Below are 23,212 nucleotides of genomic sequence, written 5' to 3' on the forward strand. Positions count from 1 at the left end.
TATCATAATCCGTGCATAATACTTTTCATGTTTAAAATAAATATTTTTAAGAAAATATTTAAAGAAAATTAAATTTAAAAATACATCACCTTTTCCTTTCACTGGAAACCATTGCCAAAATTTTAAAAATTACAAAGCATTTAAATCTCAAGTAGAAATTTTGTTATGATTTGAATTTAAGAGAACGTTTATTGTTGCAGATTTTCAACTCAAGTGTATGGTATCAGATGCACACCACTGCACACCAGGCCCTTCCCCGCAAGGCTTTCCTTGAGTGGCTTTCCCCAGCACGCCTGCTGCAACCTCAAGGAGCCATGCTAGAAGGCACTTGCCCATGCAGTGCTCCTCCCCACAGTAAATTCCAAAGGAATGGCCATTATATGTCCAAAGGGCACAGGTGCTTTGCTTCCTTTGAAGGTCAAAAAGCACTTTGGATAAGTCAGTTTTTCTCTTTATAACCACCTTATTTTTGGAAAAAAATTATCAATCTTAAAAAAGTACTTTCATAGGAATTAACAGTCAATGCTTAGCTTATAAACATGTGTATAATCATGTTTTTCAACAGGCATACCAGGGTATGCTGTTCTTCAAACACTTACAAATACTGACGACACCTGCTGGCAGAAAATATATTTTAGTTAATTGCTTATGGAGAAGTAAGGCCTACAAGGGTTGACTTATCTTTTGCACGGATAATGAAACCAGAAAACTACCTCCTAAATTCACTTCGGTTTCTTTTTCCAACTTTGCCTATCACCATTATCAGGAAATGAAGCTAGGAGGTGCACGTCACTGGACCCTTCTGCTTCAGGATGTATAGAGCATACATGATATTTCTGATTTAAACTACACACACACACACACACACTCCTCAATGGTGATACCTGAAAAATATTTACCATTTTCAAAATTGTCCCTCTCCCATCCTTACTGCCATACCAGGATATCCTCCCAAAAGGAAAATAAGTCACATTTTAAAATCTGTATCTGGCTACCATGAAGAAAACTAATATTTGACATTTGGTGATACATGTCTTTCCTTACATTTGTGACATACAGATATATTTATATTCTAAGTGTATGAAAAGGTCAAGCAGATGAGTTTTACCTAAGCTTTTTGCCAAACTGCTCAGAAAACATAGGACTAAGGGATGGCAAGAAGGGACTGGTTAGGGTCCAGAGCTATTCTCACTATTCTTTCCTTTGATCCATTTCAACTTATTAAACTTCGTTATGATTTGCGTCCTTGAAAAGGAGTTTGAGGGGGCACTAGCTTCACTGCTCTTATATTCATTAAATTATGAAGTTCCTATGGAAAAATCATTATATCTATTCCAAGCCTGAACAACCTGAACTGTATGCTGGTGCTATCTTGTCAAAATTTACATAAAAATTCAAACACCATTAAGGCCATCACACTTCCACAGCTACTAGGAACAAAAACTCTTTGTGAAAATATACAACTGAGCTGGAGTGTGGGGTGGGGGTGGGGGTGAGAAGTTAGTTGTGCTCAGCTTACAGAAAGCTGATTACAACTGAAGACTGTTTGGAGTCTTGTCAGCTTGGAGCAGCTCTTGTTAGAGGCAATGAATCTTTGATGCTGTCCTCCCAAACATACATAATTCAGTGAGCCAAGTGCACACAGATAAGTAGACCCAAGGGTGGTGGGTAGGTAGAGAACCCTTAAGAATGCTGTGACAAGGTCGGATGCACATCTGTCTCCAGACTTTCCCCAGTCGTGGTTGGGCACAGTGATGATCTCTCAGATACACACATGAGCAGCAGTGATGAGCTGGGTCCCGTGGGTTCCACTACAGCTCAGCCACAGCAAAGCTGTGGTCTAATGGAAGCAACTATATTCCCTAAGAACCTTAAAGACAAAGAAGGATGCTTTCTCTTCCAGTTGAACCCAGCCTTTTGAGCTCTTTGCCAGAGATATAACACACAGAAGTAAATGGCAAGACTAAATACAAGCCAGGAGGACTCCTTCACATCACCCTTAAGGCACTGGAAAGTTCCCTTTCAGAAAGATAATTGTTTCTAGTGTTCCAAGACAGCTTTCCACTGCCCTCAAGGAGTTTAATTCATTTTCGGGCTCCACGTACAAGACACTCAGACTACTCATTTAGCCCCCAGACTTCCAGCTGAATGACCCCAATGGCCACAGATGACAAGCAGAGGTGCCAGGTCCTGTCTTTGCTGCCAAACAACTGTGAGGTCAAGCCTGACAGGTGAGACGGCCCCCAAAGGCCTTCTCTTGCTTCCCAACCCAGGCAAGAGGAAGCCCAAGCTTGAAAGGTAGCTCTTGACTGACATCTGGGCCTAAGGATATATTAAGAGAAAGTCCCTCTGTTGGGTCTAGACAGAAGACTGACAGTCTGAGAGCCCTGCAGGATGCGAGAGGCAAGGGTGAGGAGGCAGCTAGCTGCTCCCTGGCCAAGAGGAAGGGGGACAGGGATAGGGGAGGAGGCTCATGATGATCCCCAGAGAAGGGGCAAAAAGGAGGCAGAGACAGAGAGTGAGACATGGAGGGAGACAGTGAGTGTGAGAAATGGGGAGAGGGAGAGGGATTCGCAGAAGCAGAGGGAGAGAAAGAAAGAGGAACACACCGAATGAAAGATGCAGGCAGAGAGAGACTGATACAGAGAGGGAGCCGAGGGACTGAGAGATGGAGACAGACAGAGGGACTGACAGATGGACCCAGAGAGGTCCAGGTGGAGACCCTACCTCGGCGTCCTTGACCGGACTGCTGGCTGGGGGTACCTCCAGGCTGCAGTTCGCCCTCTTGACCGTGAGGTAGAAGGGGTAATCCTTGGCCACCATGGTGGCTGCCGGGCCTGCTCTTTGGGATGTCACCGCTGACCCGAGGCGACTACAAAACTCCCAGGCGAAAGGGGGCCCCAGCTTCACGGTGCCCGGCGGCAGTGGCGGCACGGAGACTGACAGCCGGCTTCTTGCCGGGTGGGACCGACTCGGCTCTCCGGCTGAAAGGGGGCGGAGCCTAGTGCGGGCCCACCCACCTGGGGCGGGGCGGGCACCGCCTCGGCCCCGCCCCCACGCGTCCTTGGAACGCCCAGGTACCGCCCCGCGGAAACGCCCCAGCGAGGAGAGGGACGATTCTACCGAGGGTCTTTTCCTTCCGCGAGGCGGAGGCCCGAGGCCACCCGTGCAACGACTACCCCTCACTCCGGGAGTGGAAGAGGCGGCGAGTAGAGAGGAGACCCGGTGGAAGGAAAAGCCAGCATTTTAAAAGCCCATATTAAGAAGAGGTAGTATTCCGTCTTGCCTTATTCCCAGCAAGTCTCCACCCCCCACAGTTGTGTGGTTTTTTTTTAATGAACATCTGAACGTCACTGGAGTGTATAGTCTATAAACAGTAATATGTGCCCACTTTAAGTTATATAGTCAGTTGAGTGTTGACAAATGTAAACACTCACGTAACCACTTCCACAATCAGGAAATGTATTTCCACCACTTCCAGAGACTTCCCTTGGGCGCCTTCCTCTGTACCCATTTTTAAATATGAAGAGGCTGATTAGTGGCTGTCAGCCGCTCACAAGGGCAGTCTGACAGGGTCTGTTCAAGATGAAGCTCTGCAGCAGGACCCGGTTGGCTATACCATGCCTTACTGGAGAACTACATTGTAAATGTTCAATAGGCAATTCTAAGATCATTTGCTGCAGCCCAGTCTGGAACAGTAAAAAGCAAACAAGCAAAACCCCCAAACTGGAACCACTGTAATATCCATCAACAGGGAATGCTTGAATAAATTCTCCTCCCTATAAAACCCCACTCAGCAGCAGTCAAAAACAAGATGGGTCCAGGGTTGTGGCATGGAGAGATCTCCAGTGTATGTATCACATTCAGTTAAAGAACAATTGCAGAGTAAGCCCAATATTAATACCATTTGTGTTGAAAACACATCTACATAATACCATGTATTTTCTATAGCAAAATGGAGGTAAATACTATTGAAAACCATCCAGAAGGATGCACAGCAAACTTACAAGTCCCCTTGGGGCTAGGGGAGGCAATCCATGCCAGGTATACACCTGGAATTAAAGGCTGTAAAAGAGACTTTAAATTTATAGCTAATGTTCTTAAATTTTTTACAAGAAAAATATATTTATGTGTTACTTGGGAAATTAATTTTTTAATATTAAAATGATCACTGTCTCAAAAGTTATTTTGTAGACTGCACTGTTGAAATCCCACCCCCTGGCCCCCATCAAAGTCATGACCACTGCAGGTGGTGGTCTAGGGAGCTGATGTCTTTTGTTTTGACTTCTTAGGTGTACAGGAGGTAATGGGAATGGAAATATCTAGACCTTGTTACAGTGTTCTCTGCTTCCAGCTAAGGCCAGAATCCCGTTTCCACTTTCCAGGCAGGAAACCTCATGATACATAGATCTTTCATCCCAGGTACCAAACCCACACACCCTGGCACTAAATTCACCTACTTTCCTGTCCAGCTAGTGTGGACAAACTGCCTTCAGAAAAGACAGAATCTGGCCAGTTTTGCTAGCCCCGTTGTTGCCACATGTGTAAAGGAGACTCCTGAATTAGTGGGTTCCGGCTGAGATTGGAGAAAACACCTGGATTTTTTTTTCCCCTCAAATATACATACTCAAGCAGTGGGAAGGAGGTGATCGAACACGAGGTTTGCAGTGAGAAAGATGACCATGGACCACTGAGTTTTTCTACCTGTATTCCCGAACACAACTTCATTTCTTAACCCGGGCTGTGCTGATTGGGGAGCTTATGTAAGTGCTCCCTGTGAGCCTGACCAAGCTTGGTGGGGGCGTGAAGGGAATGTCATCTCCAAAGGCACCCAACTAACACAGCCCCTGATTAATTCTGCAGCCAAAGGAGGGCCAGGAGAGGCAGTGACATGCCTCACTCAGGGCTACCCTGGCTGCTGAGGATATGAGCTGAAGCACATGCAGCTGCTCCTCATTCCCGTCTTCTTCCTGCTCCTCTGGCCCCTCAGGCCCACCATCTCAACAGGATGATCTGGCCAGCAACAGCCCCTTTGAGGACGAGCTTTGACAAGTTCGCTGGGCCTTATCCTCTAGTTGGGAAGTGCACCTCCAGCACTTGGTGAGAAAGAGTGACCTTAGCAAACTTCGACTGGTCCATTCACTGCGGGATCCTCAGGGCTGGGCAGGGAGTCTGGCATACCCTAAGCCCAGTGTAGCAGTACAAACCCCATGGAAAAGTGGGTACTTTAACCTCAAGTTTAAGTACAACTATCATAGAGCAAAGAATAGTCATACTGGTTGATAGGAAGGCTGCTATATCCACTCTCTCTCATAACATTTTTTTTGCCCCTCCTCAAAAGATTTGGAACAATAAAAATCAATTAATATACATGGCCACAGAACATATGTGTAGCAAACTTCTGTGTTTTCTGCCAGATATGTTAGGCAGAGAGAGAGAGATAGAGATAGAAAGAGATTGCTAATGGCCGGTAATCATTTACATAGTGCTGAAAAAAAAAGCATAAGCCCCCAAATGAGAGTGAAAGGAAAGATGGGGACCTGGAGTTCCCTTGGCTTGTCAGATGCTTCTAAGCTTCTCAAAGCATGAATGTCTCACCACCATAAATAGGGCTCTGGTGTTTAAAGACATATATTTTTGGTACAATAAGGTCTGTAAACTGAAGCTGGCAATTTGGGGTATACACAAGCCATGTATGTATGTGGTCCTTGAGACATTTAAAATTTTTTCAAGGGTATTTTTGACTCCATGCAATGTCCACCTTGTGCCCTGACTTCAGAACCTCCCTCGTGTGTGGTGTACTGCTCCAACATTAGCAGCTTTGGGGTTTGGGTATTCTGCCTAGGATTCCAAACAGAGGTGTCTGTGACCAAAGACTTTGTCAGAAAGCAGGCTGCTCTACAGGATGGTTCCTAAGCACACTCCTGAGGCTGGTGTCAGAACTGAGGGAAGCCAGGCCAACTCTGCAGTGCTGCCCAGCTGAGTGGGCCCCAGGAGCCTGGCATTCCCTATCCTGCCTGTGTGTGTGTGTGTGTGTGTGTGTGTGTGTGTGTGTGTGTGTGTGTGTGTTTATGGGCTTAGGAACAACACTGCCCTAACAGTCAGCTTCACTCAAAGCAGTGGCACAAAGTGCTTTTCAGAACTCGCCTTTAGCACAACCCGTTATAATCCTATAAAACGCTTCACAGCCGGGCAGTGTTCCTTGCTAGCCAGAAGCCTGGAGACTGGAATAAAGACGCCTGTTCTTCATTTCCAGGAACAGTGCCAAGAGTGGGGCCTGCATTCTCGCCTGGGCCGAGTGGGGCTTGTTTGTGCTGCCGGTGGAGTGGTGGGCCTCCACACACAAGCCCACCACTGGTTATTAGCTCCTTTCAGAAGAGCAGACAGCCAGGCATGGCTGGGAGACCATCAATCAACTCCTCAAATCTCACTGCTGTGGCGGTGAGCACAACAGGCCAGCTTGAGGCTAAAACTTCAGAAGTTAGTGGTTGTGGAGACCTTCTCAGCCAATGGGACGATGCCTTGTCCTGTTACCATTACACTTAACATCAGAGTTAGTGGGTTCTTTTTCTCCTTAAAGGCTCATTCATTCATTCATTCATTCATTCATCAAATATGAAAGAGTGTTCATTACAGAGCAGATGCTCAATCAGCTACATTTCTCCCCTTTCTTCTCTTCCTATTCCTGAACCTCTGTGCCAGGGAGGTGTGTAATACACATCTGCTCAAGGAGTATGGTTGACTTTAAAACATGGCCTTTCAACTATAACCTCTGCAGCAAGGTGTGCATTTGCAGAAGGAGCTCAGGTGACAGCAGCCAATCCTCTACATTCCAGCCTTCGAACACACGCACCTCCATCTGCTCCTTGGAATCTGGAACTATCTCTCCCACCCCTGCTGATCTCACACAGTCGTGTAGGTACATGTTGGATACACATGTGTACCAACACCTCCCCCTTCCCCCTTTCCATTTGGGCAACATTCCCAGCTAATGACTGAGCTCCCTCTCCTCTCTGCCGCTTCAGTCTTGATGAGAGAGGGGAGTCAAAAGCCTGAAAAAGTTCTGGCAGTGAATTCTGAGAGATCAGGACTGTGGTTTCCTGCCAGACGGGTAAAAATGGCACCAACAAAACACTGATAATATCCAAAATTATATCAGTATTATTACTCTCTGCCTGCCTGGGGTTGTGTCCACTGGCTGCAGGCTAGATTTATGAAAATATATCCCTGGATATTCTAAAGCTGGAAGACTTCATTCTTGCATTCACTTAAAGATCTCATTTTGTGAAACAAGTTTGAAAAACCGGTTAAGTGATACAATCTTTTTCTTTCTCCCAAGATAGAGCTAATCCTGTGGATTACCAGCTATAATGCAAAAATAATCAAGACTTTATGTTTTTTTAAAAGGGAATGAATATTTGTCTTGCCCTGATATACCACAGACAGGTACATTCCTCACCTCTAGTTCATTACAGCGGTGATTCTCACCTGGGGGCAATTTTGTCTCCCCGGTGACATTTGGCAATGTCTGAATACATTTTTTATTGTCATTGGGGTGGGGGTGGGGTCCTAGTGGCATCTAGTGGATAGAGACTCAGGATGCTGGCAGACATCCTATAATGCACAGGACAGCCCCTACAACAAAGAATTTACAGGTTCAAAATGTCAATAATGCTGCTGTTGAGAAAACTTGCATTAAAGAGAGAGTGTAACTGAAATATAGCATCAGGATAATCTGTTGGTTTTGACCTTAAGGATATTCTTGCTTCAGACCTCGACCACAAATGTCAGTTTGGGCATGGTGGAGCAAAGAATAAATGCTTCAGTGCCAAGTTGCCTCAGAATATTGACATGCCTAGAATCTTTACCTGTTGCCCAAACCTGACACTTAACAAAATCACGTATTTCATAAAACACAAAAGGACAAGAAAACAAAAGATAGGGGAATAAAGGGTGGGGAACAGGAAACTGTCTTAAACTGCTACTGATATGAAAATGCACTTCAAACGATAAGTGAAAATGAAAGTTTCAATGAAAGATAATACTTGAAGAAGAAATCAGAGAGGAGGAAGAAATGTTTCAAAGTTTGGTCTTTCCCAGGAAAACCTTCACCACCATATTTAATTGTTTTGGGGGGCAGAAACTCAAACTCAGTGATGAAACAAAAATCCCAAGGGATTCAATTTACTGTCTTTTTGTTATATGGTATTTCTGACCACACAGCATGTACGATTGGAAACCTGTCTTCACTCATTTGTAGTAAGAATCCTGACTTTGTCCAATTTGAGCTGATTACTATCAGCAGGCTTGTTTTGCTTATAGAATTTAAGCCAGTCTTTAGAACACTTTCTGTATGCTACTATAGGGTCTTTGAACTTTATGGGTAGTCTGAATTTGTTTGAGAGTATTTCATATCTTTTGACCAAGAATTCAATAAATTTGTTACACTCCAAAAATATTTATTCCCCTCAGACTATAGCTAATGTTATGTGTTATACAGGTTTTCTACACTAACCACTGCATGGAGAAATTGTTGTCTAAAATATGTACATTCTAGTTTTGGATAGTAGAACTGTTTTCCATCAACTACAAACTCAGAAATCGAAGTACCATATTTCACCAAACCTAAGATGCCAAAGACTGTAATATGTGCTATTATTTTATGTATTACCAAGAAAGAAAAATGTTGCCAATTATAACATGTGATCAATTATAAGATATATCCTAATTCTAAAAAAATTAAAATGTGGGAGAAATGTGTAAAATGTGTATATCAATGATAGCAGTATTCATATCATCTGGCCAGGATTTGAAAAATTATACATTTATGGAAATGTGACTTCTGGGAATTCAGGGGCATTAATGCCAGACACCACCTGTAGTGAAATAAAGTGAGAAGCTTATCAAATCCATACCTGGGCCCCACTTTGGGTCTACTGAATTGGAATCTTCATCAATGGACTCTAGAAATTTGAATTTTTGATAAACCCTCTCAAAGTGCATCGAATAGCACAGTGGTGTGAGTTAGAATTATCAGCCGGCTCCCAAATGAGCCTGCCTACCTCCCCTATTCCAGGAATATTCTGAACCACAGATTCTCAGGCCGGAGGTGCCCAAGGGTAGTTAGCCCAATGGTTATAGCATCAAAATCCTGAGTGGGCATGGAGAGCTGCTTATTTGCTCATCCAGCTATTCAACGTTGGATAGCCTGCATCCGTATGGGTACATCAGGGATACAATGAAAAATAAACAAGTTCACACTCCGAGTAAACTACCAACTAAGCCACCCACCAGGAGACATGTTCTGGCTCTTAGAACTTGATTTACAATCTGGTATCCAGAGTTTCAATTAAAAACATGCTTATCTTCATGGCCAGGGGACATGACTGCATTTAAGCTTTTAAAAAATTAGCTGTAGCAGTAGAGAACGGGAGGAGGGCAGTTGGCTTGAGATGTTTACTTGAAAAAGACCTGGGGCAGGAGAGAGGGGGGTACAGGGAGGAGAGTAGTGTGTGTAGAAGACCTTAATTAGAGAATGAGTTCAATGAGCAGAAGCAGACCTGGGGACTCCTGGCAAGCTTGTTTGTGTCTCACTCATGTGGTACGAGCAGAAGTCGTCTGGTGCGTGTTAGAGAGCAGCCCATTAGCTAACATGTTCCTTATGCCGTGGGCGTCTGACAACACTATAGATGGGACAGAGGGTGCAGGTTCACTGGGTTCTTTGGTTAAGTGGGAGGTGAGTTCTGCTATGTTTGAATTTTTCCATATGACATTCAAAACCAAGTTCAGCAATTCAAGTCTCACATGCCCACTATTCTGACTGACTGACTGACTTCTTGGCAACAGAAGGCTGAACAAAAGTACAGGCTTCTAGTTCACCAACTTTTACTGCTGCATGATCACTTAGTTCTTTGGCATCATAAGAACAACCACCAAATGGCTTCCTGGATAATTCCTCTCATCCAAGGCTATCCTAGATTCCTAGGTTGGGGAGCCCTTGTTTTGTGCTCCCCAGCACTGAAGACCTCTCTTTCCCCAACACTCACCCAGCTCCTAATGACTGATTCCTCCACCACCTGACAGTGAGCTATAGGGGCACAGGGACCATTATCTCTCTCTCTCACCGTAGTGGCTCAGCTCCTTCTAGCATGTGTCAGCATGATCCATATTTGTTAAAATGAAAACTAAATTGAAATAGGGCTAATCAAAGAAGCTGTCACGGAATAGGTGAATCCAGAGAAGAATTTTTGCAATAAGGAACATAGCATATATCAAGTTTCTGTGATGGGACCAAGAAATCATATGCAGAGTACCAAAATGGGCTGTTAAAATTTTTTTTGAGAAGTAGACATGGGTAGACATTTTTCTTGAGGAATCCAAAACTCACTGAGACCACTCTGAGAGATGGTTCCTGCAGTATAAGCTCTGAGGCTGTCCTGGATGTTACTGAGAGCTTTCAGTTCCCTCTGTTTTTTTACACATACCTGGCAATTTACACTAATTCCTGAACAAGGTAGACTTGCCAGGGGGACTGAAACTGGTGGCAAAGGATGTCAAATAGTCCATTTTCAGGGGTACCTTATAACATGCTCATCTGTCATTTTCTTGCCCCCCAGAGGCATTTTCTTCCTTTTCCTTCTGTACGTTTGTGATTCCAGGTTAAACTGTTATTTTTTCTATTCAACTTGCCATGCCCATATCTAGTGTTGTTTATATTGGGACTTTGTTCTCTTGAGTTGGGCCTTGAGGGGCTGACTTTGGAGGGGGAGGGGAGGTTTTTGCCTGGTGTTTCTGCAAGATTAACCATGGTGTTAAAGTTCCCAGGCTGATGTGAAATTATGGCTCAAGGACTTTTTTATCCAAAGATGCCAATGGGAGAAGAAGGAAATTTCTTCACCAGCTGCTCTAACAAGGGAGGGTATTGCTCTTCCCCTCTGGGCGTCCTAACCTGGAGTCTTACAAGAGATGCCTTGAGAGCCCATTCTAGTTTTGACACGGTACATGGGAAACAAAATTCATCTGTTCGGGAGTGGGAGGAAGGGAGGGAGGAAGGTAAGAGAGAATTAAAATTGTAAAGCCAACATCACGTGGCTTCCTCCTTGAACTTTAATAACCCAGTGCTGTCTGCAGGCCCAGAAAAACCAAATGCAATGGGTAAATTCAAGGGTTGCTCTGGTGCCAGGAAAGTGCAATAAGACATAACTTTTACAAGGTAAGCAATGAATAAATGCCCTGCAGGAGCAAAACAGCTTTTAACGTCTCTGAAGTTGGCAGCCAAGTGCTTGAAATATTGGTCCAGTGCATCCAAAATGCACAACAGATAGGACCACCTTATTTAAGATGAAGTCATACTCCAGGAGAAACACTAGCTGGATAGGCTGGGTTTTTATGATTGACGGTAGGATGGGAATTCGATCAGTATTTTCCTTGCCACAGCAAGACCCATTTTTGGGCACGTTAGAGATATGCCACATTTTGGGCAAATTTTCTAGAATTTTGTAAAGGGAAACATTTCTGCAGACTACCTTGGTTTCTGAAAGAGCCATCTTTCTGTCTGGGTCAGGGAGGGATCTTATTCTGTCCCTTATGCTGTTATCGAGAAGATCTGAAACTCCAAGTCTTCATTTGGGTTCTGCTATCATAAAATGAGGTTTGGGGTGTCTCATTACGCTTTATCCCCAGAAGTGTTAAAGGAAGTGCCTGTCACCAACTCAAAAATAAAAATGAAAATGATGCTGGCAGGGCTCAAAAACCAAAGGGATCAGCATTTTGCTTCAGTTTCCTGTTCATAAAACTTTATAAAAACAACCCACCCATTAAAGAAAAAAAACCCACAACAATAGCTCATTATTCTTAAACGCTTGCCTCATGCCACTCTGAAATTAGGTGCCATCACGTTTCCTGAGTTATGGGCTCCAAACACCACATCCCTTTCCTCCCTTCCTCGTCCCCACCCCACCTGGCATCACTCCTGAATTTAGACACTTCAGTTTACGAGCTCAGCAGAAAGAGGCCAGTACTCTCCCTCCTACCTGTCCAGAGGAGGCCAAGCATCTGTACCAGCTGGAAGCAGGAGTAATGGAGCCTTCCAAATTAATTTCCATTCCCTAAAGAAACTTTTAATATGGAAGGTGCAAAGTTACAAAGTGAGGGGAAAAAAATACGTACAGACTGCTCCAGTAAACTGAAAAATAATTACACATGCATTACCTTGTGACATTAATTTTTGAAGAATAAGAGATTCCCCTTCTACCCTGGCTCTACAATACAACTTTATGGAATTCTGAACACCCCATTCTTCAGTTCCTGGTAGAATAGGAAAATACAAGCTCTAGAATAAGAAGCCTAGAGGCAAGTACCAAGTTTTCCACTTGCTAACTCTATGACTTTGTACAACTTATTTGCCATGCCAAACCTCTGTGCCATCAACTGCAAAATGAGGCTATGAGACTTTCAAGGCTTTTATGAGATAAAATATATGAATAGTTTCATGAGATAATACATATGTCAGCATTCTAGGCACAAAATAAGCACATAATCCATATTGTTATTAACCTTCCTCCTCTCTTTTTTCTCAATGAATCAGAGAGGAAAAGATGGGATTTGGGGATATTTTCTACTTTTATTGCTTCCAAAGGGGTTAATGATTCTTTCCTCTAAATCCATGATTTCAAGTATTGATTTAACCATGGAGCATATATAAAAGCAGTGACACAGTGAAGAGAGAACTGACGTAAATTTGAAGATGTGGGATCCAATTCTGGTTCTACCTCTAAATTTGCTGTGTGACCTTGAATAAGTCAAGTAAACTCAGTGAGGCCCAGTTTCTTGAACTAAAAAATAAGGTGATTTAAACACAGATGCTTATCTTCTGTGGTTCTATAAAACAGCAAAGACCAAAGTGTCTATGAAATACTGCCTCAATTTTATGTTGTTTTATTTCAGGAAAGAAAATAAAACTGATATTATCTTGTACTGATGAAACCATCCTTATCTAAAATCAGCAGGCTTGCTGTAGTCAGCCCAGAATGGTAATATTTTATATGGGTTCATCAGAAAATTCAGCTTGGGGCGCCTGGGTGGCTCAGTCAGTTAAGTGTCTGACTTCAGCTCAGGTTGTGATCTCAGGGTTCAAGGGTTTGAGCCCTACATCAGGCTCTGTACTAACAGCTTGGAGCCTGGAGCCTGCTTCAGATTCTGTGTCTCCCTCTCTCACTCTCTGCCCCTCCCCCACTCGCATCTCTCTCTCTCTCTCTCTCTCTCTCTCTCTCTCTCTCTCTAAGATAAACATTAAAGGAAAAAAGCTTTCTTGGGGCACCTGCGTGGCTCAGTCAGTTAAGCATCCGACTCTTGGTTTCAGCTCAGGTCATGATCTCATGGTTTCGTGGGTTCGAGCCCTATATCAGGCTCTGTGCTGGCAGCATGGAGCCTGCTTGGGATTCTCTGTCTCCCTTTCTCTTTGCCCCTCCCCTGCTCTTGCTCATGCTCATGCTCTGTCTCTCAAAAATAGATTTAAAAAATAAAAAGAAAATTAAGCTTGGCATCCTCATTTGCCAGGAAATGCATCGAAGAATAAAGGTTCTTTCAATACCAAATGGTCAAGAAAGCAAAGTTTAAACCGAGGTAAGATCAACTATGAGCAAACAAAACAAAAGAAAAACCCTGAAAGGGAAATGGAGCTACCTTATAAACGGGATGGAACAGGCCTGAAATATACCACTGCTACTTAAAAATAGGTACTGGGCTGTATGGTGCCTGTGTTATCTGTACAGCAACATTTGGTTCCTACTGTGGCCTCTTCCTACAGGCCTGTTATGACTAGGAGAGCTGTCTGTTCCTTCAGTGACCAAGTCTTGCTGCCTCGTGGATTTTCCCCAGTCATAACTTCCTTTCTGCTCCTCGGGTAGGCTGCTGACATCCAAGTGGAAGGACCACAGCCAGTTCTGTTCTGGATGCAACACACAGATGGCTGCTGGCATGTGGTGCGGAGTACCAGGAGCTTCAAGGCTGAGGGCTCTGTGTACCGCAGGCCAAGCTTCTGATGCAAAATATTGACATTGATGTCACCCATTTACAAAGATCAAAACCAAAGGGAAAGCTACATTGCAGCAACTTCTAAACAATGCCCTCTAAATAAATGGAACCAGATGCACTCAGTAAATCATAAGCTTCATTAGTCTTTAACATCAGTGTCTCCCACTTAACTGTAAGCTCCATAAGGTCAAAAATCATGACTCTTTTGTTCAGGGTTCTAGCCCCAGTGCTGAAAGATGCCTGGCAAGTGCCAGGAACCCAACAAATGATGACCTTAGCTAATGTGCGCTGAGAGTTTGCTCTCTGCCAGGCACTGTTTCTTGATGCTACATGACATATCTCAGGTGATCCTCACAAGAATCCAATGAGGTGGGTCCTTCTATGAAGGGAGTTCAACTTGCCCAAAGTCACAGAGCTGGTAAGTGGCAGAGCTGGGGTTCAAATGCAAGTACCTTGCTTCCAGAACCTTCAGTTCCAATCATGAAGTGGAACATTAATTATTTGCAGGTCATTTGCAACTTATTTGTCCTGGTACCAGAGGCTATGATGACGAGGGTCAAGGATTCAAGTCTATATAATATGATTAAAAGAATATCAAACAAGAGTTAGGAAACCTAGGTTCAAATCTTAGCCCTGGACTCCTACACTGACTTTGGTCAAGTCCTATGACTTCTTGGCTCACTAGTTTCCCCTCCTGGTAAAAGAAAGAAAGAAGGTGGATGGCCACTTAGACCCTGACAATTGTAAATCCCAAGTGCTAAAGTCACCACAGACATAATCTCACAGCCAGACAACTGCAGGTCACACAAGTGTGCCTCTCCACCTTCCAGTCTTCAACATCTTCAACTGTTGGAACAATCAAACAAGTTACTCAATCTTTCAGAGCCTCAGAGCCTTCATCTGCAATTAGGACATAATAGCACCAACTTCAAAGGGTGGAGGTAAAGATTAGAGAGAATCCAGGTAAGAGGCTAACACATAGTAGTAATTTTATAAACAGTAGCTAGGTTTATTATGGTCCCAAAGAGAGCTGGGAGGCAAGTCTGGAAGAGGAAAGAATCTCCTTAAAGCCCGGGAACCAACCAACCAGCCAGCTGAAAACACATCATTGAAACAGAGCTGTTTAAATAATTTCTAAGAGGAGAGTACACGTTTGCCACATCCACAGCTCAAAATTTCCATATTGCATTCTCTTTCCAAAAAATGGAGTAACACAGACAGATGTCAGTTAACTTCCGACAGAACAAAAAGGAACCACTGTGATCTGGTGAGTTCACATGTGAGTGCTAAAATGCTAGAAAATAATTTGCTTTACACCAGACTGTGACAAGGATGTGACATGTATCATCTTACAGAGTCCTCACAACCTGCTGAAGAGGGTACTTTCTCTGTTTTATAGATGATGGTATAGAGGTTCAGAAAGGCTAAGTAACTTGCTCAAGGTCACACAGCTACTAAATATCCACACCAGAACTTAGTCTTCTCAGGACACTAGCGGTCTTCACCCCACAGCTGCATCCCCTCCCCAAGGATGGACTGTTGTTGGCTTCAGTGTGCCTTTAGGCCACAGAGCAGCGATCCTTGTCCCCAGCATGGACAGGTGGCTTTATAGGCAGCACACGTGGGCAGGCTCAAGAAACCTTTCAGTCCCTGTTTACCCACAGACTCACAGCAGCTGCGGACAAATTATTTGACTTTTCTGGGTCCCGTTTTGATCAAACCGAACGTAATGGATTAGAGTTTTTCAATCCAAGTCTCGTGGAACATTGACCGCTTACATTTTATACCTAGAGAGTTAGGGCAAAGGAGCCCAGACATGAGTGGTGCTCTGTCTGATTTCCTGGGTGGGGGAAGCAGTGGAATACATCTGTCAGCAAACCAGAACTGGGTGGCTCCACAGTTTCCTTTCATCGTGAAGATAATGAAATTCTACTGAATGTTACGTGATAGGGAAAGAGAAAGGGGAAGAGAGAGACTTTCAGGAATCAGGGGGGCTGGGGTGGCAGGAGGTTCATTTGAAACTGTTTACATAGTAACCACAATGAACATACTTAGGTCTTAAGCTTACTCAGGGTGCTTTGGAGGTGGGGAGCTAGTGGAGGTAATGGGAGGGAAGCTACATCCTTCCTCTTGAACCGACCACCACGGCACACAGCAGGCACTCAGTAGATGCTGGCAGAATTGAATTCAAATGAACACAGACTTGGATCAAACTGATAGAAGTTGAGCTGCTGCAGATGAAGGACTGTGTCAAAAAATGCTAACAATTTCTTTCCCTTGTTCCTAGCCACCCACTCCACCGTAAGCCAGTTTCAATCTCAAGATCAGTTCTTGTCCGTGTGAATAAGCGCACCTCTTCCCGCGGGATAACTGCAGGGGAGCCCTCCCTCTGCCTCTATCCCACGTTCTTGGAAACTGAACAAAGGTGAGCTGTCTGGGAGCGAAAAAATTCTTCTTGTTTTCATTTGTGTCCTTGCCCAGGGCAGTGACAAATAGTGTTTCATAAGTTTCCAACTTACTTTAGAGCTCAAAGGATAAAGTGCTTTCACAAGAAAGACAAGAGAGGAAAGAAGGGAAGAGAATTTAAAATAAAAAAAAAATATATATATAATTATATATATATTTATATATAATTTATACATATTAAGATATTTATATATAATTATATATATTTATATATAATTTTTACATATAATACATATTTATATATGTAACTTATATATTTATATAATTTTATTCAAGTAGCAGAGTCTTTTCTTCCCAGGAAAGGTGACAGTGTGCTACAGTCAGACCTAGAGATACCTGGAGATACTCTGGAGATACCAGGACTAGCTGGTAACTCAAGGAGTTCCTTTTGTACATTTATTCTAAAAACAAAATTTCAGAGTAAGCTCAGGTCTTCTGATTTCCAGCTGATGTTTCTCCCATGAAATCAAGTTGCCTCATGAGCCATGTTCCCATGCCACAAAAAAGGCTGGCACGTAATAGGTGCTCTGTTAATATTTGTTGAATAAATTAAAGAACAAAGGACAGAAAAAGTCTCAGAAGATAAGTACGGAAGGCCGTCAACATGAGTGGAGGGATTGGCTGACATTTAAAAAGTCTTGGGTACCTTTGAACTCAGGTCCGGAATAGCCCCTCCCTATACTTCTCTGCCTTTCAGACGTCACCAGACATTCAAATCCTAGACGAAGGTTTTCTTCTCAGAAGCCCTCCCAGATCAACCCAGCCCACAGGGTTCCTTCTTTGGATTTCTTTCTTTCTTTCTTTTTTAAGTTTATTTATTTTGAGAGAGAGAGAGTGCATGCAAGTGGGTGGGGAAGGGGGTGGAGAAGGAGCAGAGAGAGAGAAAGAGAGAGAGAGAGACTCTAAGCAGGCTCCACACGGTCAGCAGTGTGGAGCCCAATATGGGTTTCAAACCCACAAACCGCGAGTTCGTGACCTGAGCCCAAATCAAGAGTCAGACATTTAACTGACTGAGCCACCCAGGTGCACCCCCCTTCTTTAGATTTCTAACAACCCTTATTACTACCACTTATTAACCATGTTCTGTCAGGTGGCAACTTCTGAAATTACTTAACCGTCTATAGCCTTACAGGTACCTTTTCTGGTGATCTCTTCACCTAGAACTGGAGGGTAGGGCCTGGCCTGCCCACACCTACCTCTGGATCTGTTTTTAGGGCACTGGAACAATGAAAGAATGACTTCCAGAACAATGAGTTGCTACAACTTGAGTATTTTTAAGCTAATATAATCACCGGTTCCTATATTAAACTTCTTCCAACTAGTTTAATGGTCAACAGAATCTTTGAGCTGTTCTTCTAGTGCCAGGGAGGCCAGTAAAAACTGCATAAGACTCTACTCAGGGAAAGACTGTAAGGGGGTACTGTCCCCTCAAAATACCCCATTAAAATTAAGGAAGGTATTTATCAAACCTCCAGATCCACCTACCTACCAGTTTACTGAAAATAGGAGGGAAAAAAAAGTTAAGCTGCACTATGAGAAAGCCATCACCAAAACCAGGACAAAAAACATCCCACAAGACAAATGATCTGATTTCTCCAACAAATCATGGCGGGAAAAGCTGGGAGGGGGAAGTTTTACAGAGTAACGATCATAAGAAACAGGTGAACCATGTTGGGATCCTGATTCAAACAGGCCCTCTTTGATTAAGAGTCACATACTCTATCTACTGAGCCAGCCAGGCACCCCTCCCACCCCCCCACCCCCCCAAACGGATCTCTCTGAGACAAATTAACAAGAATTCCTTCATTATCACTGAAGAAGATGCAGTCAAAAGGCAAATTTGAATTTGGGGAAATCTGACTTTGGACCGAATATTAGATGATGTGAAGGAATTCTTGTTAGTCTTGTTAAGTGGGATGAGGCTTGGGGATTATGTTAAAAGAAAAAAAAGTCCTTATCAGGTAGAGACATACACCAAAGTTCTGACAACTGAAATGACACGATGCTGAAAACGTGGTGCGGAGAGACTGGGAAGAGGTTAGCCATTGTTGATTCTGGATGCTGGGTGAGTAGAGGCGCTAATTATACCATTCTCTCTACTTTTCTAATGTGGGCAGATCACAAGGTGTTGTGTCTAACACACTAAATTGCCCAACTTAGCAAATGATAGTTTCCAGTGCTGATGAAGGTATAGTGAAATGGCATACTTGGAATTGTGGGTGACAGTGGAAATGACCATGATATCGAGAGATATCAACATCCACCAAGAGCAATATAAATATGCAGATGTCTCAGCCCAGTTTTCCTACATGTGTTAATTTACCAAATGAAAATAACGCAAAAGAAAATATTTTCAGTGCATTGTCATTTAATAGTGACTAAGGAGAGATAATAAGACTAGCTATTGAAGGGGCGCCTGGGTGGCGCAGTCGGTTAAGCGTCCGACTTCAGCCAGGTCACGATCTCGCGGTCCGGGAGTTCGAGCCCCGCGTCAGGCTCTGGGCTGATGGCTCAGAGCCTGGAGCCTGTTTCCGATTCTGTGTCTCCCTCTCTCTCTGCCCCCCCCCGTTCATGCTCTGTCTCTCTCTGTCCCAAAAAATAAATAAACGTTGAAAAAAAATTTTTTTTTAAAAAAAGACTAGCTATTGAATATGGAGAATGTACTATGTGCCGGGAACCATACTAAATGCTTTATATACATCAAAACAACCCTTTGAGGAAAGTATCATTTTTCTCCTGGTTAGTCTCCAAGATGGCACAGCTAAGAAATGGCAGAACAGGAAATTGGGTCAGGTTGGCTCCAGGGCCCACATTTTCTAGTCCTGTGCTAAGTTGCCCTGAAATCCAAGTGTTGGACAACAGGGCATGTTTAATTAAATTACAGGACATCCAGTGTAAGCAGTAGGAAGTTACTAATGAAGTCAAGCAACACAAAAAATGCTAAGCTAAAAAAAAGCAAGGGTGAAAGCCATTTATTAGAGCACCTACATAGTATGTATACATGTGAAAAGGCTGGCAGGGAAAACACACACAATAGAAATCATGGTTGTATCAATTATGCACCGTGTGGTGTGGTTATGTTCTTTTATAATGAAAACATTGCAGGGGAGAACAGTGAACCTAGGTGGGTAATAACTACAGGTAGAACCAAGGCATTTGGTAAATGGTGTTGCCATAAATATTGTAAACCATCAGTTTCTTCAAATCAGTTTTTTTTGTTGTTGTTGTTGTTTCTTCTTTGGAAGCCTACCAAGAGTAAAGGAAGAAATATTTCTCTCCTCCCTCAAATATTTTTCCAATGACCTCTGCTAGGAATTCACCTACTTTGATCAGGAAGCAAGAATCATCCCATAGTTTCCCCTTGCAGCAGATGCTGAGTAAAATGTTACAGTATAAGACGGATGTCTTAAACATATCACAAGAGAAAAAAAGAAAAGACAGCTTAAATGAATTTATAAAGGATTGTTTTACGATCGAGGTTCCCTCTGAGTCTTGTGAAATCCTCTCACAGGTCATTTGTTATTAGCAAAGCACCAGAAGGCAGGAGATGCACTTCTTATCAGAGTCCAGTCCAGGCACATCCCAACTGCATCTAAGGGACTGCTAATCACCTCAGAATCCCATGCCACGGCTCAGCATCCTGGACTCATTCTCCTCCTCCCCCTCACCTTCCCTGGACAGACATATCCGACCAGCTCCCAGGGACAAGTTCACTGTGAGATTATGTATGTGGAAATGCTCTGGAATCTATAATAGCTCTACAGATGGGAGGTTATTCTGATTAAAAACCTGATACGTGCCCTTGTGTGTTTCTTCTGCCATAAATGAATTCCAGATATGTCCCTTGGGGAGGAGAAAGAACAACTAACTAGTTCTCAGGTTATTTTAACGGCCAGAATCAGGGTTGCCATAAATAATCAACCTTTTATGATGAAGCTTCTGCAGCTGCCAGGGGGATCATTATCACCTGAAAAAGGCACTAATCTGTGAGCCAAGCCACGTGACTAGGTGTGATTCTATGTGGTATTCGTCAGTACCTGTCACCAAGATAACAGCTTAATCTTGAATGGAGGAGGCAAGCATATTTTAGAGAAAGGCCTGCAAGAGATTCCCCTTTAAAGAGCTAAACAAAGAGAAAAGATCTCGGGGAAAAGAATGAAAACAAAACGGGCCAGACAGCCAGCTGGAAGAGAAGACTGAGCTAAAGCCACCGACCCTTCAGGGAGTTAGCACAACTTTTGTGGGAGATTATGGAAAAGCTACTGTTTCAAAGCCTCTGGACATCAGAGGAAAAAACACAAAGGAGAGTTTGCCGAACAGAGAGCTTTAAACAATTCAAGTTCAAACAAACAGAATTCCAGGAATTAGGAACAGAGGAAATTGCAAGGTGCTTTGCAAACCATTGCAAAGAAAAGGATGTTTAACTATTGAATGTCAGTGATAAAAATAAAGATCTTGTGGTGGTGGCGGTTATTTTGGAGGGGGAGGGGTGAGGTCAAGAAATAATAATAGTAATTGTAATTGTGATAATCAATGATTATATGACTGGCAGCTGGCCTTTTCTGAGCATTTCTTAGGGGCAACACTGTGCTGAGCACTTTGTAAACTTCATCTCTTTTAATCCCCACGACAGCCCTGTGAGCTCAGGCCTAACTCATGACCCCTTCGGAGATGAGGACTTGAGGCTCAGACAGGCTCCACAACGTCTTTGAGGTCACAGTGGCAGGACTGTGATTCAAATCCAGATTTGCTTAAAAACTCAGCCTTTGAACCATTTACACACAGGTATATAATTACCAGATCTCACACACCAGACTATTTTTAAAGATTATTGACAATTATAAAATTCAGAGCTGATGGCCAACTTGGTCAATGTCCTGGCTACTTGCCTTCCTTCTTAAAATGAAAAGAAAGAAATACTATTCAGTTCATTTTAGCAATTGCAAATGTTTTCTGGGAAATGTGGGAGGAAAGCAATTGGAGAAATCTGGGAAATTTTTCTTTATTTGCGGTCTATCATTATTAAGAGCTAATTATATACCAGGATTCTCAGAGTAGAACACATTAGCAGCATCACTGTTCAAAGATTCTTCTAACAACCCAGTGTTCACCTATAAAAAGGGAATGAAGCCTCGTGAGGTTGACAAGGTCAGGGTTACACAGCTAGCTAATTGCTGAGCACTGTTAGGAACCCATATGCTGGAATCCAGCAGCCTGAGTCTGAATCCTGATTCTACTACTCATTGCTCTGGGATCCTGCATGAGTAAATCTTTCTGAGCCTCAGTTTTCTTACCTATAAAATGGGGATGAAAACAGTTCATAGGGCTATTGTGAGGACTGAATGAGATAATGCATGGGAGGCCTAAGGGACAGCCAACAAAGTAGCCAGATGGCTTCATTTACAAAGACCCCTGCACTTCATGCCATGTTCTTCATAATGCGTACAAATTCAGGTGTGGAATGAGTAAATGTCATTTGCAAAAGCACCAAATTAAGAATCTTGCCCAATTCAAGACCTTGTTCTTCCCCCAAGCCATAGTCAGCGGTGGGGAAAGGGACACACTGTTTCTGTAGTTCTCTTCTGCTGGGTTTTGGTATTTAGTAAACATTGATGACACAATGGTAGCTTTCCCAACAAATTCCATTAGAATCTCAGAAACCCATCATCAGTAATAGACAGGTGGCAATGTTTTTTGTTTGTTTAGTTTTATTTTGTCACGCTGGTGAGAAGTGGCAAAAGCTATTGCTCTGGATTATCACATGACAGCAACCCAGGAAGCCTTCATTTTTATGGGTTTAACCAGGTCCAACTGTTCCAGTCATGACTTTTCATTGTTTATGTTGTTGGCACCTGAAGTCAATTCTTCAAGGGCTCTGAGGACAGAAGGCTTATGCTGTGGGGCAATCTGGGGCTTTGACTCACTCAGCATCAGTTCCTCCCTTTTCTTTCATTTTCTCTGGGGAAATTGCCCCCCTCTCAGTGTTTGTGGTTTTAATGAGACTGAGCCCACTGTCAGTCCCCTCGGGAATATGTATGACTCAGGACAGGCCAATCAGCAGCCCCTTCTTTCTGATCACAGTGATTGGTCCAGGAAAGGCATGAGACCCAGTCCTGGGATTTTTGCAGGAAGAACTGGGCAAGAAAGTACCTGTAAATGAGAAGGGGGTAAGCTTAGAGATGTTGGTGGCTATATTTCCAACAGGAGAGAAGAACATAACTGAGAATGGAGGCAACACAGAGAAATATAAGCTGAGAGGTGGAGAGAGAAATTTCTGAGGAAAATTCGCACTTAGATCCAGCCATGCCTGCAGCCATAACTACTGGACTTTTCTGTTACATCAGCATAAATCTCTTTTCTACTTAAAGGAGTTTCAGTTGTGTTTCTGTCACTTGGAACTGGAAGAGTTTTTATTCCAATGCATACAAAAAGGTCTTTACCATATAAATGAGAATAGCACTTGCCTTCTTTCTCCCATGTATTGTTCAGGATTTATATTACATATCTAAGTCTTGCTTCCCTCAGTAAGATTCTAAGTTTCCTGAAGCCAGGAGACAAGTGTGACAACCCACTGATAAACTATCACATTTTGCCAAAACCAAGCCTAGGATGGCTGTGGAATCATTTTATAACAACATCAAAGATAAAAAAGCAGGAAAATGTTAAGGAGGTTTTTTACAGGTGAAGTTTTAGAAACTGATGGCATGAGGAG

General features: G+C 43.2%; 1 protein-coding gene across 2 annotated transcripts in view; it reads right to left on the bottom strand.

Annotated features, from left to right (window-relative positions):
• The window catches only part of ARHGEF3 (Rho guanine nucleotide exchange factor 3), a 179,742-nt gene that overhangs the window by 68,301 nt on the left and 88,229 nt on the right, over positions 1-23,212 (bottom strand). Inside the window, exon 1 of one of the 2 annotated variants that reach the window (XM_047094553.1) lies at positions 2,728-2,961. The exons of the other annotated variant lie outside the window; for it this stretch is intronic. Coding sequence (XP_046950509.1) covers positions 2,728-2,823 — 96 coding nt within the window. The 5' untranslated portion in view covers positions 2,824-2,961. Of the gene's footprint in view, positions 1-2,727; positions 2,962-23,212 lie in introns of those variants that run through there. 2 annotated transcript variants of the gene reach the window in all.

This window comes from Lynx rufus, unplaced genomic scaffold, assembly GCF_022079265.1.
Source record: "Lynx rufus isolate CCGP_SWC_20201006 ecotype Redwood Valley unplaced genomic scaffold, mLynRuf1.p SCAF_4, whole genome shotgun sequence".
In the NCBI taxonomy this organism is placed as follows: domain Eukaryota; kingdom Metazoa; phylum Chordata; class Mammalia; order Carnivora; family Felidae; genus Lynx; species Lynx rufus.